This window comes from Nestor notabilis, unplaced genomic scaffold (assembly GCF_000696875.1).
Source record: "Nestor notabilis isolate BGI_N333 unplaced genomic scaffold, ASM69687v1 scaffold5956, whole genome shotgun sequence".
In the NCBI taxonomy this organism is placed as follows: Eukaryota; Metazoa; Chordata; class Aves; order Psittaciformes; family Psittacidae; genus Nestor; species Nestor notabilis.
Window position 1 is genome coordinate 49,313 of NW_009934128.1, and position 17,355 is coordinate 66,667.

At 37.0% G+C, this 17,355-nt stretch overlaps 1 protein-coding gene across 1 annotated transcript in view; it reads right to left on the reverse strand.

Annotated features, from left to right (window-relative positions):
• Positions 1-17,355, reverse strand: part of KCNH7 (potassium voltage-gated channel, subfamily H (eag-related), member 7) — a gene marked incomplete at its 5' end in the record, with an annotated part of 78,189 nt that overhangs the window by 43,061 nt on the left and 17,773 nt on the right. The window contains one exon of the mRNA XM_010017172.1: positions 8,152-8,577. Coding sequence (XP_010015474.1) covers positions 8,152-8,577 — 426 coding nt within the window. The remainder of the gene's footprint in view (positions 1-8,151; positions 8,578-17,355) is intronic.

The window sequence follows — 17,355 nt, forward strand, 5'->3', positions numbered from 1 at the left end:
TTTTCCTTTTTTTAATATGCATGTATGTTACTTAACACTTAACTGGAAAAATTTTCAAGCCTTACAAACCACTCTGATGGTAGTATGTGTCATTTTAAAGCTTTCTTTCAGTGAGTACTAGACTAGTTTTTATGGTTTTTTAGATCCTTGCTTTTACCATGTTTCTGAGTGAAAACCAAAAGCCTTTGGAACAAAAAAGAGGTTTTCTTGATTGCATTAGTCAGTGAACGGCTCAATATATTGTTCATATTTTCTGAGTAAATGAGCAGGAAGATAATGTAGGATAACACTGGGTAAAACTCCTTGGTACAACTTAAATCACAGAGAGTTATTTCAGTATGAGTTTCTCATTGCCACATAAAGAAGGCTGTTTCATTGATTGTGACCTCAACAGTGTGAAAGACCATATCCTTGAAAACTCTATGCCTAGGCTGAGCTTCAGGATGTGAATATTGCCATTAGGTATGGGTTTTCCTTTTTGCAAGCTAGATCAAGCTTAAATATTTATGATCCCTTAAGAAAGAAAACAGTTGTAAGAAATCCTAGCATTTTTTTCTTTGTGGGGTGTTGGAATCATTCTATCACAAATGTAGTAATTTCTCCACACTACGCAAGTGGTAACATATTCTTACAGTGCCCCTTAAATAGATGAGAAGGTAGACTGTGAATCCAAATATGTCAACACTGTACCACCCCATTCTTAAGGTAAGACTTGCTGATATTATGCAACCTCAGTGTCAATCCCATGCTTAGATACTGTATCAGTTTGAGCTCTGGAGTATGCGGGAGGTGTATAATACAAGCAGAGTCCATGTCTTCATGGTGAAATCAATATAACTGAGAGTAGGTATGCTTTAAAGCATCAAGAAACTCATCCTGAGTTTGAACTTTCTTTAACACAGTGGGGAGGCTTTGACACTAAAATACAGCTGGCAGTAGAGGTGCATACATTTCACAAGACCAGGTTGCTCAAAGTCCCATCCAACCTGGCCTTGAACACTTCCAGGGATGGGGCATCCACAGCCTCTCTGGGCAATCTGTTCAGTGCCTCACCATCCTTGTAGTAAAGAATTTCCTAATATCTACTCTGAATCTACCCTTTCAGTTTAAAGCCATTCCCACTTGTCATATCACTTGTCATATCACTGCCTTTCTAAAAAGCTCCTCTCCAGCTTTCTTTTATGTCCCCTTTAAGATCATCTTCATGGCCCTCATCTAGATTTGCTGCAACATGTCCATGTTGTTCTTATACTGGGGGCCCCAGAGCTGAACACAGTACTCTAGGTGGGGTCTCATGAGAGCAGAGTAGAGGAGGAGAATCACCTCCCTTGACCTGCTGGTCACAAATCTTTTGATGGGTCCCAGAATAAGTTTGGCTTTCTGGGTGGCAAGCACACATTGCCGTGTTGAGCTACTTGTCAGCCAGCACTCCAAAGTCCTTCTCAGGACTGCTCTCAACTCATTCTGTCAAATGCCTTGCACAAATCCAGGTAGATGGCATCAGTTACTCTTCCTTTATCTACCAATGCTGTAAGCCCATCATAGAAGGCCACCAAACTTGTCAGTCATGATTTGCCCTTAGTGAAGCCATGTTGGTTGTTACCAATCAATTCCTTATTTCCCATGTGACTTAGCATAGTTTCCAGGAGGATGTGCTCCATGATCTTGCCAGGCACCATGGTGAGACTGACCAGCATGTAGTTCCCTGAGTCTTCCTTTTTTCCCTTTTTAAAAATAAGTGTTATATTTCCCCCTTTTCCAGTTAGAGGGAACTTCACTGGACTGCCACAGCTTCTCAAATATGATGGAGAGTGGCTTAGTCACTTCATCCGTCAATTCTCTCAGAACCTGCGGGTGCATCTCATGAGGTACCATGGCCTTGTGCACCTTCAGGTTCCTTAGATGTTCTCAAACCTGATCATCTCCTGTAGTGGGCAGTTCTTCATTCCCCCAGTCCCTGTCCTTGCCTTCTGTGGCTTGTGAGGTGTGGCTGGAGCTCTTGCCAGGGAAGATCGAGGCAAAAAAGTCCTTGAGTACCTCAGCCTTCTCCATGCCCCAGGTAACCAGGTCACCCGTTTCCGTCCAGGGGTGGCCTGCATTTTCCCTAAGTCTTACTTTCATCACTGACGTAGAGATAGAAGCTTTTCTTGTTGCCTTTGATGTCCCTAGGCATATTTAGTTCTATCAGGGCTTTAGCTTTCTTAACCAAATCCCTGGCTGCTTGGGCAATTTCTCTGTATTCTGCCCAGGTCGCCTGACCTTTCTTCCTATACCCTCTGTATGCTTCCTTTTTGTGTTTGAGTTTGTCTAGTTGCAAATCGTTCATTCAACACCTTTTGATTCTTTTCTAGCTATAGTACAGGAGGGAGTCCCAGATTAGAAAGCGTATTGGGTTTTTTTTGTAGGGCCCTTTAGTTTGACTAGCAGGTCTCAACCGATCCATGCCAGTCTCTTGTTTTCCTTTCCTGATTTCTTACACCTGGGGATTGAGAGCTTAAAGATCTCCCAGTTCTGTTGTGCTCCCTTGTCCCTGAGGGTAGTTTCCCAAGGGTTCCTAATGACTTCTTCAAGAGCTGGAAGTTTGCTCTCCTAAAATTCAAGGTCTTGACTTTATTCTTCGCCTGACCCATATCTCTCAGGACTGCAAGCTGAGAAGTTATTGTTTTGGAATAATTATTCAGTTCTGTTAATTGGAAGTTTGAGAAAGGTTAAAGTTTGTCAATTATGTTCTCTACCATGGAAAGAAATGACTTTCTAAAAATGGGAGTTCGTGGAAACTACATTTTCTAAGTAACTGTCCTGGGTTCAGCTGTAGCAGTCAGTTTTCTTCTTCTTAATAGCTGGTGCAGTGCTGTGTTTTCGACTTTAGCCTGAGAACAACGCTGATAACACACCGACGTTTTAGTTGTTGCTGTGTAATGCTTACCCTAATCAAGGACTTTTCAGTCTCTCATGCTCTGCCAGTGAGGAGGAGCACAGGAAGCCGGGACTCCTGACCCAAAGTAGCCAAAAGGGAATTCCATACCACAGCACGTCATGCCCAGTATATAAACTGGGGGGAGTTACCCAGAAGGCCCAGATCGCTGCTTGGGTTGGGCTGGGTATCGGTTGGCAGGTGGTGAGCAATTGTATTCTCTCCCCTTGTTATTTCCCTGATCATTATTATTATTGGTGGTAGCAGTAGTGGTTTTGTATTATACCTTAGTTACTGAACTGTTCTTATCTCGACCTGTGGGAGTTACGTTCTTTTGATTCTTCTCCCCATCCCTCCAGGAGTAGGGAGAGGAAGAAGAGGGGGAGTGAGCGAGTGGCTGCATGGTTCTGAGTTACCATCTGGGTTTAAACCATGATTAGACTTCTTTTTTAATAGTGAGATTAGTTTATACCCTCAATTTCTCAAGCCCTGATACTGAGATGACCACACCAGGTGCCTATTTTGATGTACAGCAATTGATTACATCATGATTTGTAAGACGAGGGTATCAGTCTATCTGATTTCAGAAATTATTATTTTTTCAGACTGGGAGAAGAAGCTGGTATCACCTAATTGATTATCTGCATAAATGTTATTCTGCCTGAGCAAAAAGCCATTTATGACTCATAACTTACTCACTGATGGCCAAACCCTTAGGTTTACTTTAGATTTTGTTTTTAAATTTCTTTCTTCATGACATCCATTTTCATTAATGTATAAATCTATAGTGTCATCTCGTATTTGTCTCTTTTTTAGACCAAATAACCCACTGATCTGTATGTGTAGCTCAAACTGTCTCTTCCAATGTGCATTAATGTTCACTTGCTCACACAATATTTTGTATCCAGTTTCTTGGTATTGTAAGGTCCTCAGTTTCTCAATAATTTCCTATTGCCTGTATTTTATGTTAAAACCATCATCAACCAACTACATTTTTTACAGCTTGTAAATAAATCTATTAAATATGAGCACTATAGCATCAACCATAGATAACTCTTTTCTCTCTCTTGGAAAAATGTCTAATACATGCCAGAATTTGGACTTTTGGTCTATGCTCCATTACCTTAACGGCCTCTTCTGAGCACTGTGTCTTTGTTGAAGATCTTTATGATGTATGGATTGTGATACTGAAACTGTTAGTACACATAGCAATTAAACAAAAATATTACTACTAACCCAAACTTCTTATTTACAGCAGAGTACTGGTACTTCAACTGCTATTGATGAAGGACTTCCAAAATGGTCTACAAATAACTGCCTGCTCAAGCTGTGGTGGTGTTCCTCTTTGCTTCGTCTTGAGGAACAGTTAAGGGAAGAAAAAGTTGATACTAAACACTTTTCTGATATTAGCCAGCCATCAAAATAATTTCCAGAGACTCTACCCTAATGCTGTATCATCCAGTGAATTGCTAAATTGAGCACAGGAAACTATATTAATCTGTTCCTGAGATGTTTTCTGAGCTTGATTTTCAAATATATTTTAACTTGGAAGGGGGTAGTGGACTGATTCTATCAGTGGAGATGCAGTCAGGACTATGAGGCTCAATTTCCAATTCTAGAAAAGCGGGGTTCTTTCGGTTTGCTTTAACAGAGGCACTGTGTAATGGAGTGAAGTGAAGATGTCACAACTAAGAGGAGTACTTTGATTTATAGGTCTTTATTTTAACCAAATCCCATCTATTTTCTTGATTTATTCCTATGAATAGAAGTCATACTTTTAAATTTTGTGAGTATGCTGGATACATACATCATGATGTATTTATTTTTATTTTCTAAGGCAGCATTTCTCTTGATAGGCTTTTTAGCTCTGTAAAATAGCTCTGATCATTATTATTTGTAAAAACAGAAAAAAGAATATGCTTTTCAGCATATTTCAACACAGTGTTCTCTCTGGCTTCAATTTAATAAATCTATAAATATGAAATTTTTCTTGCTGAAGCTGTTACTATCACTTATTTGTATGTTTTATTGCAGTAGGTTCTAGATGAAAGGCAAGAAACTCTGGTTATCTATATATCCATCTGATTTTTTCCTTCAGTGTACCTGTCTTTGAAGTGAAAAGCTGATCAATACATTAAAAAGCACATTATTTTAAATACACATATCTAAAAATATCTAGTAATCTTCAGCAGCATTCCACTTGTACATGCATCTCATCTAAGTGTGTGCTTAAAGGATCTGAGCCACTGCAACAATTATTTGTTTAAAATCCAATCTAAGCTCCTTGGCTGAGCAGAACCATTAAAAATAAACCACCAAAAGAACAGAAAGTAAAAAGTCCATCCCAAGTATCAGGGATGTCACCAAACACTTACAATACACACACACAAAAAGAGAAAGGTTTACTACCAGCCATGATAACTTTGTGTTGAGACTGCTTAAACAGGATTTAAAAAAAAAAAAAAAAAAAATTATATTAATTCCTTATTTTAGAAACTGAAAAGTTAAATGTCTTACTCTGTTGTTTTCCTATGGTTGATAAAGTTTGGCTGAAATAGAAGCATTCAGATAGGGCTGCATGTGGTATTTGGATTATTATCTCCTGCCCTTTCCAGACTCAGTTTGGTATCAAGCTGGGTGAGCACTCATGGAGCTCTGTTTGGAGCTTATGTGGTTTAATAAAAAGACTATTCAGTACAGTTGTTCGTAGGGGATCTTACTGAAGAATTTCCAGATAACAAAAAAACCCACCTATTTCATAAAGAAGATAAAGCTATGACTGAAAAAATTCTATGAAATGAAAAATGCTCCATTCTAATAGTTTTATGCTTTCTTCTTCTTGCTAAATTATCAAAAAGAGATCATAAGGGAAATACTACAGTTAGTAATATAGGAAACAAAACTGTGGTAACTAGCAGTTTAGAAAAAGTGATTGACATATTCAACACCCTGAATGAGAGGGACAAGTCATGATGACACAGTGAACTGGTCATAATCTGTATGGTTTCATTGCTGCTTTGGTAAACAAACTAATTTTTCCAGATAGTGAAACTGTTCAAATGCTTTTTGTTTTGAGGGAATAAAGAATTAATTTACTTGCATCTGCAATACTGAAAAAGTAATTTCATGGTCCAATAATTTCTGTTACAAGTTTCACGTTCCTGTATTTGTGCACTCATGTGCCAGAATGTACTTGTTTACTACTAATCTGTAAAATTATCTTACGTTAAAGTTATCCCTTTAGCATCACTTTAACACCTGGTACTCTACTCTTAAGAACATCTGTAGCAAGGGGAGGTGTGGAAGAATGATGTTAAGGGTCAAATCCAAAGAGCATTCCTTCAATGAACTTTGGAATTGGTCCCTGTTGTAATTCTTGATGTTCCACCCTTCCAGTCACTGAACGTATTTTTTGGCAGTGATGAGTGCTCAGTGATCAGAAAGGGATGCAGACCACACCTGAAAGGGAATGATGTTGCCCAAGTTAGAAGCAGTGCCATGTCAAAATGTTTGTCCTTTGTGTATCTGTGGTATCAAAACCACAGAAAAAAATCTGCAGAAAGGCTGAGACACACTGCAGATAATGAATTCAAAAGCTGATCAAATCTCCCTTGAATCTCTGAGCTTTTTAGTCACCTTCTGAGTAGAAAAGTTCTCTTTTGGGAGACTATTAACAGGTTTCCTTTGTCCTTTATGTTACTGTCTCTCTTCTTATTGCATTTCCTCAACAAAGTTTATTTCTACTGCATTCTATAACCTACATGTTTCTCCACATTCCTCATTGACCTTGTGTATTCATTAGGAATGTTACTATTGATTTCTATGATTGCCAAATTAGACCACATTATTACAAAGATTCTTCAGAAGTACCGGAGACAGGAAAACATTCTCATTATATAAAACTTAAGAAAACGGGTTTAAGAAAAGCATGACTGATGTTCATCCTACTTCTGAAATTTTTAAGGCTAAACATGCTCACAAGACTCTCAAGGTGCATGTAGGTATGTGCCACTGGTTTTATACTGACCTGTAAAGGCATACTTAATGAAGTTTAAATGTAATCTGTGAGGGTAGCTAGAGTATTCTCAAAATTCAGATCAGGCTTTTGGGATGGACACAAAAATATTTGCTGTCACAGACAATTACTTCAATAAAAAAGAATTAATTTTAAAATGAAAACATTTTTACATTCTCTGTATTGTGACATGGAGGCTTACAATTAGATCAGCAAATTTTCATGCTAAATCAGCAACTGCTGATTAATTTGTAATTTTCACCTTTCTCTTCTCAATTAATGAGGTGCACATAAGGCCAACAAAACTGTCTTTTCCTTTTGTCAATATGTGCAAAACATTATTTTAAGAAATGGATTCGTGTCCTTTGAAAAGTGAATGGTTCATATTTTGCTTGGTTTGCTGCTTTCTTCTTTTTTTTTAAACTGCTGTATTGTGTGCATCACAAAACCCCCCAATTCTCTACTTGTCAGTTCACTTTTCATCAAAAAATATATTATAACTTTAGCCCTTCGTAAATTAAATAAAATTCTTTGGAAGGAGGCAGAACTGGGTCAGGCATCCAGAACATAGTGTATGCTTTATACATCTCTGGGCAATTTTTGGATGTATACATGAATACTTTTTTAACCTGTCGTACAGAAAGGGTGAGGACATCTGTCATGTCTGGCAAGGTTAACCCCATATAATCTTTTTTCTTTCTTTTGGTAGTCCATATTCTTGATAAAATAGACAACAGACATATCTTTTTGTTAACTGGTATAGTTTACACTACAAGTCCTCTGTTTTGCACTGAGTAAGCATCTGACCTAAAGATTTCGAAGAAAGAAAAATTATTTTAATGCATTAATGCCAACACAACACTTATATGCATAATGCACAGTTTTTAAAGAGCAAGCAGCAAATACAAGGAGCAGTTCTTAAATAAAAGCATTTGAACAAATCCTTCATACATGATATATTTATTTCAGTCTTTCTAAAGACAGTGTCAAATGTGGTGTAACTGAAAAATACTAACTGAATCATTGAACTTGTTTTCCTGTCATTGAAAGCTAATATTCTACATTATTAAGGAAGGTTTAATTTTAGTTTAACTTCAAAAGATGGGGCAGAACTACTAAACAGCCTATTAATTGACAAGCAAAAAATATATCAGGATATATACAGATTATGATAATAAAGTCAAAATTTAAGATTTAAGATTTCTTATTCATTTAAACTTACCTCTTCAGAGCCAGAGCCAAAAATCAGCAGGTCAAAAGGTATTGCAGCAACCATGTCAATTAGGAACCAGCCTTTGAAGTAGTGAATTGCTATTTTTGCTGGGTCACTTACCACTTCTTCATTCTGGTTCACATATGTTGTTCTGAAGTTTATTAGAATGTCAATGATAAACATAATATCCACAATTAAGTCTACAACATTCAGTGGGCTGCAAGAATATCCACACTCTCTCCTCTTCCGTTCCTCACTATCATTCAGAAGGAAGGCAGCAGAGTAAGGGGTGAATATGGCGGTGTATATTACCAGCAACAGAATGAGCCAGTCCCAGACGGCTTTGAAAGGACTATAGTGCAATATAGTAAACTTGTTCATGCGAGGAGTCTGGAGTTTATATTCTGGTAGAACATCAGCCCCTAAGGATAGAACCTGGAATGAGAAATATACTATGTCAATAACAGACAGTGTATCTACTTCTACTTTCTGTAAACTTAGCAAATACAGGGCAAACTTTAAACAAACTGTATCCTTGTTTTGCAGATTAAGCTTCAATTACTTTCTGTTTTGGCAAACTAAACTTCTGTGAAATTCATTATCTCTGACAGGTTCAATAAATTCATTGATAATTTTACACAGTAGGTTGATTCTTGTTCTCTACCAATAAGTGGCATATCTGGTCCATAAAACCTGCATGATAAAGCATGCCATCAAATCCATTTATCCACCACATGGTAACCTTGCCAAGACTGCTCATGGCCAGTGAGTGACTTTTCTTGCAGTAATGTAGTGGTTTTCCCCCAAAGCGAATCTGTTATCATCTGCTTATATTGATTACAAAAGAGTTTACTCTCATTAGAAGATGTTCAGGCAACCAGAAATTAAAAAGTTAAGGAAAGATCTGTGAGTGCCCTTGACAGCCATCTCCACTTGTGTGAGTTTTGTGGTGTGCACACATGCACAGGCAAATTTCACTGAGGCTATAGTTCTAAAACAGCTAAAGGTGTGACAAAGAAAGGCAGCACAGAATTATTATTATGAAGCCTTTTGCTTCACTTCTACTTTTGTCAGTGCCTAAAGCGTGTTATCATACCTTTAAAAGTATGGATTTGCTATCTGTTGGCATTATCTAAGTCAGATCTCAATTTTATTTGGAAGGGATTATGTTTGTAAGCACCGCTTGATTTGCTGGCTCTAGAAACTGACGTTTGCTTTGTTGCAAACAACCAGCATAGTGTGGGCACCTGATAAAACAAATTTCCTTTGGCTGCTCCTCCAGTCTAACTGAACTCTGACATGAAGGAAAAAAATCTTTAAAGATAAGAAGGTAAATTTAGTTTTTGTCCTTCTTCAGTGCTTGGTGTAGTTGTAGAGACTGTCAGGATTGATGTTAATTACTGCCTTCTGTGTTGTAAGCACTCTCCAAATCCTAAGGGACTCAGATTACCACTTCATTTTACACAGACCAATGAACATCAGATGGTGACTACCTTCAGTTACTAGCCACTGGGGCAAGTGACATATTCAAGAAATCTTATACCCAATTCCCAATGTTACTTCTCCTTATGCCCCTGCTAATTAAAAACAAAGATCTGTTTAGAAAATCAGATCTTTCAAAAGTAATTACAATGAATAATTATAGTGAAATGAAACAAAGACTGGAAGGACAAATATGTTGTCAGCAACACTGTCCACTTTTATTTGCTTTTTTTTAGCAGTAAATAGTTTGAGATTTGAGATTTCAGCTTTTTCAAGATTGAGGAATTTCATACTCAAACATAATCTTTAAAGATTGTAAGGGTCAGCACACTCCTTTCTGTTTACCTTTCCAACAGCAAGTGTTGTATAAACCTTAGATCCTATCCTTAGTAATCTAAATGGCACTTTTTATTCAGTGAAGTTCTACTCCGAAAATGTTGTGAGAACACCAGGGTTAATAACTGCTTTTCTCTTTTGAACTGTGAAGAAAAGAACTATTAAGCCATCCAAAAGATTACATGGTACCTTTAAGCAGCCATTAAGCACCATGCTGAGGTGATGACAGAGGCTGTTCATCTATTTTTTATATTGCAACTAGGACTTACACTCAGCTAATGGTGCTAGCTATTTTTCTATGCATTAAACACGCTAGCTGACAGCAAGCTGAAGCATAGGCATTGCTTAGTCTTTTAAGCAGTCTTAATTCTTTTAGATCCCCACCTGGTAAGTTCACAAGAATGTTTTCCTAGTATTTGAGAGCAGTGTGAGTATATGTGGCAAAGGAACTGCTATTTATAAAATTTATATCAGTGTTCTCTTTCAGGGTTTTCAGACCAAAAAGGAAATGGATTAGACAACAACAATAAAAGCTTACTTCACATATTTCTTGCAGTTGCTTGAAAATTGCAGCCAGTATACTTCAGAGCAACAGATAATGTGAATTGGACTTATTCCCCTGAAATATGGCTCCTATTCCCATTTTAGTTACATTTATTCCTAGGTTGGTTTAGGCTGAGTCAGGTGAAACTGAAGAGCAAAATAAATAAACAAAACAACCCCCCCCAAAACAAAACCACAAAACAAACCAATAGGGCAAAATGTGGGAACAGCAGTATAAAAGTGATGATAGCAGAAACGGATGCTAGCTTTTTAGACACACACAATAGGAGAGGCTGACTGATGGCTGTGAGTTTCATATTTATAATGGGATATAGAACTTTACATTTTGCATTGCTTATTCCCATGCAATGAGAAGTGAAAACAAACACTCATTATGTAACTATTTTTATTTGCTGGATCACGAGAAAGAAGATGAGACTTTGTTTCTAGAATAAAAATCACAGTTGCACATCCATAAAAAACAGAAAACACATTATTGGGTTTCATGTTGGCAGTTTCAATGAAAACTGAATATGAGGTAAATTTATCCTTTTGCTTTGTGTAACATCCTTGCAAGGCTTGGGTACTGGTGTTGGCTAATCTTGGCCATCATGGCTAGATGGAAGACTTCAGTGTACTGAAGTGACCCTTACTATTGCCACTTGCTTAAAATAGATGTTGACAAATTCATTGTTAGTGACATTTTATTAACTTATCTCATCTGGACAGTGAAATCTTCTTATAGTTTGGATTGTAAGACACATGACAACTAAAGTATTGCAGTATTAAAAGGTCTCTGAACCTTGGAACACGATATCATAAGAAACCCAGACTTCCTTGCATCTTACTAAAGAGAAGACTATAATGAGAAGTGGCAAAAGCCATACTGGATCCAATGGGTTTTCTCTTAAAAAAATTGAGGGGTATTCCACCTTCATGAAACACTATCTCATAATGGTTTTGCTGGTGAAAGCAAGAATATATAACTGGCGTGTTTTATAAGCAATATTAGGTGATAAGATTTATTCTATTTATAATGAGAAAAATTGAAAGTTAAAGAAACTGTATTGTGTTTTGCCTCTGAGTAAAGACCCCTGATCTAAAATTCAACTTTTCCTGCGTTTTCCTGTTTATCCCATTCACTGTTAAACAATCACTGCTGCAAGTTAGAAGACTCTTAATTCAAACACATTTTTTTCTGAAAGTCTTGCTTTAGGTACTTCACACAGAGAGGCTGGGGAACATCTTTTACTCTTTCTAGGTTCATATGTTCACTTTCTAAGATCACAAGTTCAAGGTGGTGCTTATTATAGAAGGGCTGCAATCAGATACCCAGAAAAATACAGCGTGAGATTAAAGTAAATGAGATAAATTCACACAGTTTTAGACAGATGTATCTTTCTGACATATTTGGTAGGTTTTAGCTTCTCAAAGATACTTCTTCCCTGTACAATTTCTTTTGTAAAATAGAATGTGTAGGCAAAATGCTAGGCAAGATGTTGAGCGATCTGGTCTCTGCCACTGAGTTTCTTAGTGATCTTAGGCAAGCTGACGTTTAACCTCTCTAAATTCTGTTAAGTAGAAAGGATAATGTTTACCTACTAAACTGAAAGCATCTTGCAAAGAATAATGAATGGAAAACATCCCTAGAAGCTGTTACACAACAGTTACCACAAGTTACCCACATTCTTACTCCTCTAAATCTAGTTGATTCTTTTAATTTTAAGATTAATTCACACAAGTATTTGTCCTCTTCTGATATAATTTTGAATATTTAACCTAATGTGGACATTAGGTTTATTTTACTTCCAGTTTGTTTTTATTTCCTGCATGAAAACACTCTGGTTTTGTTACCTATTACGCAAACTGTACAGATTCAAGAGACTCCGAGAGACCCATATTGCTATGCATCACATGTATATTCATAAGTTTTGTTCTGAGGCATTTTCAATTTAAATTTGTTAAAGACTGCAAATGGTACAGTAAAAAATAAAGAACTAGAAACAAAGAAACATAATAGTGCATTAAAAATCATAAATGAAATAAATTATAAGCCATCTGTTATGAGTACCACAATGAATTGTTAAAGAAATACTTCTGTCAAACCACTGCAAGGATTTACATGATGGTCTCCTAGCTATTACAGCACTGCATGAGAGCCAGCTGTGGGGTTAGGGTTATTATATGCTGTACCATGGCTCTTCAAGCAACTGTAGAGCTATGTAAAGCACATGAACATGGGAGTACAATCAAGAAAGCATGCCTGATGCTTTCAAGAAGTACTGAACTCATCCTGTGAGGATATTGTGACTGCATGGACTACATGCTGTAAGCAAATTATTCAGAAAGCATTGAAGCTTTTGCACTTTCACTAAGAATTCACAATATTTTTGTGCCGTATACTTCCAAACAGACAGTAGATACATGGTTAATTTACGCTCACACTAATGATATGTAGCATATTTACCATGTAGGTAAGACCTTTTATCACTGACAGAGCTAATGCACATTTGGAAAACTTGAACAAAGAGCGATGTTTGGAGGTGGCAAAATGAGAGATATACAGAGTGGGGGAAACCCAGCAGTTGTAAGGTGAATGGATACTGAGTATATCTACGCAAAAGGTAGACGCGGAAGTTTGATGGGTGCAACTCTTAACAAATTAGCTTTTCAGAAAGGTACTTTCCTATGTCTCATGATAAAGTGTGTTTCATATGAACTATATAAATGATGAAATTATAATCAGTGCTAAATACTGTTTCATCACTACTGCTTTTGTCACAGATGAATTAAAGGAAAGCTTGCATTAATAAGGTTAGTTCTTGCATAACACCTTTCATGTTAAGAGAATTTTGTAAATATATAATAAAACTCAAGCTATAAAAATAGTCCCAAATTACTTGGGGACTTTAAAATACACATTTATCTCACCCATAAAACATCTTGTGTAAAACTATGTAAGATGTTACCAGTCCACTCACTGAAATACAGTGTTAAAAAGTTTTGCTTCTAGGAAACACTGTATGACATGAAGAAATATTATTTTGCCAATAGCTTGCTGGGCTCAGTCCAACGCTAGGTGCACAGCCCTGACAGATGAATGGATGACCACTCCTCCATCTTTAAGTCAGGGAAAATGGAGCAAATCAAGCAACATGTCAGCTTCTTCTATGTTGAGAGACTTGAATATCTTTATTTTGAGTAGGTATTGAAGTAACTTTAAAATTTCTCATTTTATAAAGTGTATTCAACAGACAAGTTACAAAATTTACATGAAAATGTAAACAAGATGATAATGGAATCAGGATAGTTCTATTAGAGACATTATTGTGGCCAGTCAAAAATAAGACAAGGAATTCAGAAGAACTTTTGACTTTTCAGATCTTCTAATCCAAATGCACCTTGAAGTTGAATCAGAAAGCCAAAATCATCCATACTTGCTATCTGAATATAACAGTGGAAGGTGACTACATTAATGAAATGCAAAGCATGTTCTATTTTCTCAATGAACATAGGCAAGATGTGATATGAGAACATTCATACCCTTCTCAGTTTTATAGGAGGTTTCCATAGACTATTAGTCTAGGTTAATCTCAATAATGTTTAAGTAATTTTCTCCAAAATGAACAGGTATTTGGATATTTTTTTTTTTTTTATATTTTTTTTACCCCAGCAGCATTTTTAACTCTGTACAAGTTTATTGTGGATGACTAAAAAATCAAGGAGGGTAGCATCTCCTAAGTTTGAGTAAAGCTAAATTAGCATTCCTGTGGCGTGCTCATGAAGTTCATGGTGCAGAATGAACACTGCCAATATTATTCAAATGCCCTTAAACCTTGAGCAAAATCTCTTCCTTTTAACAGACAGTTTTGAACTCATTTCCAGATCTTTATTAGCAAGGCCAGCAACAGTACTGAACAGGAAAACTTGGGAAAAAAAGAAAAAAGAAACATGAAGCAGACACAGTCTCCATATTTTCTGTTTAGGACTGTCTTTAAAATACATTTCATCATACTCATGATAATACTTTACATCATGTCATCTAAAATATATGATGAAATAGAGAACAAATTTAAGAACAAATAGAGAACAAATTTAAGAACAAATAGAGAACAAATTTAAGATGTGATCCTGTGACTGAGGCGCACACTCACACAGTACATCTATTCATCAGGGACATGACCCATCTGCATACAGTGATTGCCCTGAAATTACAGCAGCTGTACCGAACAGTTACTGGACTCTCACTAGTGCTTGCACCATATAAATGTAATCATATCCATGAACACCGAAATCTCCAGAAATGAAATAGTACATCAGAGAACAAAATCAATACCGCAGTACCAAGCAAAGAGTCAGGCCTCTGCCCTGGGTTTAGCTACAGCAGTCATTTTTTTTTTCTCCTCCTTCTTAGTAGCTGGCGCAGTGGTGTGTTTTTGACTTTCAGCCTGGGAACAACGCTGATAACACCGATGGTTTTAGTTGTTGCTAAGTAATGTTTACTCTGACCAGGGACTTCTCTCAGTCTCATGCTCTGCCAGGGAGGAGGGGAAGCCAGGAGGAAGCAGAGACAGGACACCTGACCCAAACTGGCCAAAGGGGTATTCCATACCACAGCACGTCATGCCCAGTATAGAAACTGGGGGGAGTTACCCGGAAGGCCCAGATCGCTGCTCGGGTCAGGCTGGGTATCGGTCGGCGGGTGGTGAGCAGTTGTGTCCTCTCCCCTTGTTTTCCCTCTTAGCATTATTACTGGTAGCAGTAGTGGTTTGTATTATACCTTAGTTACTGGAGTGCTGTTATCTCAACCCGTGGGAGTTACATTCCTCTGATTCTCCTCCCCATCCCTCCAGGAGCGGGGGGAGGAGGGAAGAGGTGGGAGGAGTGAGCGAGCGCCTGCGTGGTTCCAAGTTGCCGGCTGGGCTTGAACCACGACACCTCATTATCAAGTTTGACTGTCCATGTGAAGAGAATTACAAAACTATTCATGGACTTAAATATTTACAAAGATTCCTCATTAAATTAGTCTCCATTTGATAAGGTAGCATCCTTCCTTGGTGATGACAAAAATTTCCAAATCAGACTCAGATTTGAGAGCACTGGGACTTCTTGGGAGTGCTGAGTGCCCTACAAGACTGAGGCCATGAAGTGTCACATTTTCTAAAGACTGTCAAATAATTAGGTAAATCTATTCAGCTAAATATATTTAAATACATAGTAACCCAAAATCTTCAACTTGTCAAGGAAAGTTATGCATGTCATTAGATTCAAGCAGTAGAACAGACTTCTTATGCTTGTTCAGTAAAATTGTGCCGGTTTCATAGAATAATATTTATGTGGTTATTACTGTCAAACAAAATGCTTCACCAAACATGCAATAATTTAGAAAACTCTGTATCTCTAACCTATCACATATTTTTTCATGAAGATATATATTAAAAGAGAGGAAGTATTTTTATAATTCATTTTCAGTCCATTATTTTCCACGACAAAATTAAGAAATGGCTTACAGATCTTAAACCTCAGGAGCCTCTTCCTTCCAGTCAGTATGTAATTATTTTCATGTTAATGGGTAATGCATCATCAGAGCAACACTTAGAAGCATACAAATTTACTGAGTGCACTTTACTGAACTTTAAGTTTTAAATTAGATATATACAGATTATCGAAGAAGGAGGTATTAACAACTGGATATTTTTAGCAAATGTTAGTGCCAGAATATGTATTAAAAGTTGTGTAACCCTCTTTTTTAAAATTCACTACAAGGTGTTATTTCAGAAGACAGAAAATGCTATCATTCAAAATACCAAAGAGTTCGTGAATTATTCGTTGCTCTATTGGCAATACTAACTTGTCAACAAACATTCATGTATCTGACAACAAAACATCAAGGGTCGCATTTGCAATAAGGGATTAAATTATTGCAGTGGTTTTCAGTCACTTAAAAGATATTTTTTGTCACTTGTTCATCAAATAAAAAAAAAAAAGGAGATTTTGTGCTCGGTGATGTTATCGCATCTTCCTCACAATACATATGAAAAACATATCTTTCATTATCCATTTAGACTGGTTTGGTAGCTGCCAAACATTTTGATGCAGAACATAAAGGCTGTATGAATAGTTGAAGTGCATGAAGTGAAAATGAAGCAGCTACATCCATAGTTTGGTTTTATTATTATAGTACTTACTGACATGACTGTCAGGAGTAAAGGAGAAAGGGAGAAAAGATCCATATAGATACATTCATATTTAAGTTTAACTTTCATCTCATAGTAAATATTGTTTCCATAATCAGCAAAATAATCAAACTTTAGTTTCTAGAAAATTTGCATTTTGTTATTAGACCCCTTAGTGTTTAAAAGGTGTGAACTGCAGTTGAAACTGGTTTGTTAGCTGGGGAAAAGCTTGATTTAGAAATGACCATCTTCCCTGTAGCTCTTGGTTTATGCCTAATGAGCATATGCTAACCTAGTTCACTTAAAGGAGACATTAAGTCTTAGCATTCTGCTCACGCTCCTCTCTTCACTCTGGTTGTAGGAATGTTTAGTGTATCACCCAAACTTCTACCAAATTTGGTCAGTAATATTTCAACCAAAAAGCCATTTGGCAAGTGGAGATGGAACAGATTGCATACACATGTAAATACAACATGATGATACAAATCACAATGCTCTAGCAAAACCAATCTATAAAAGCATGATCCAGATTCCTAGAGCTACCCATTCAATTCATATCAGTTAGGAAGACAAAAAGGGTGTAGTTGTAACCATAGACTGAGCAGACAAACTTGCCTGTCCTCAGCCACTAGCTGGATCTTACATTAGATATATTTTTATCCACCACCTCCCCCCC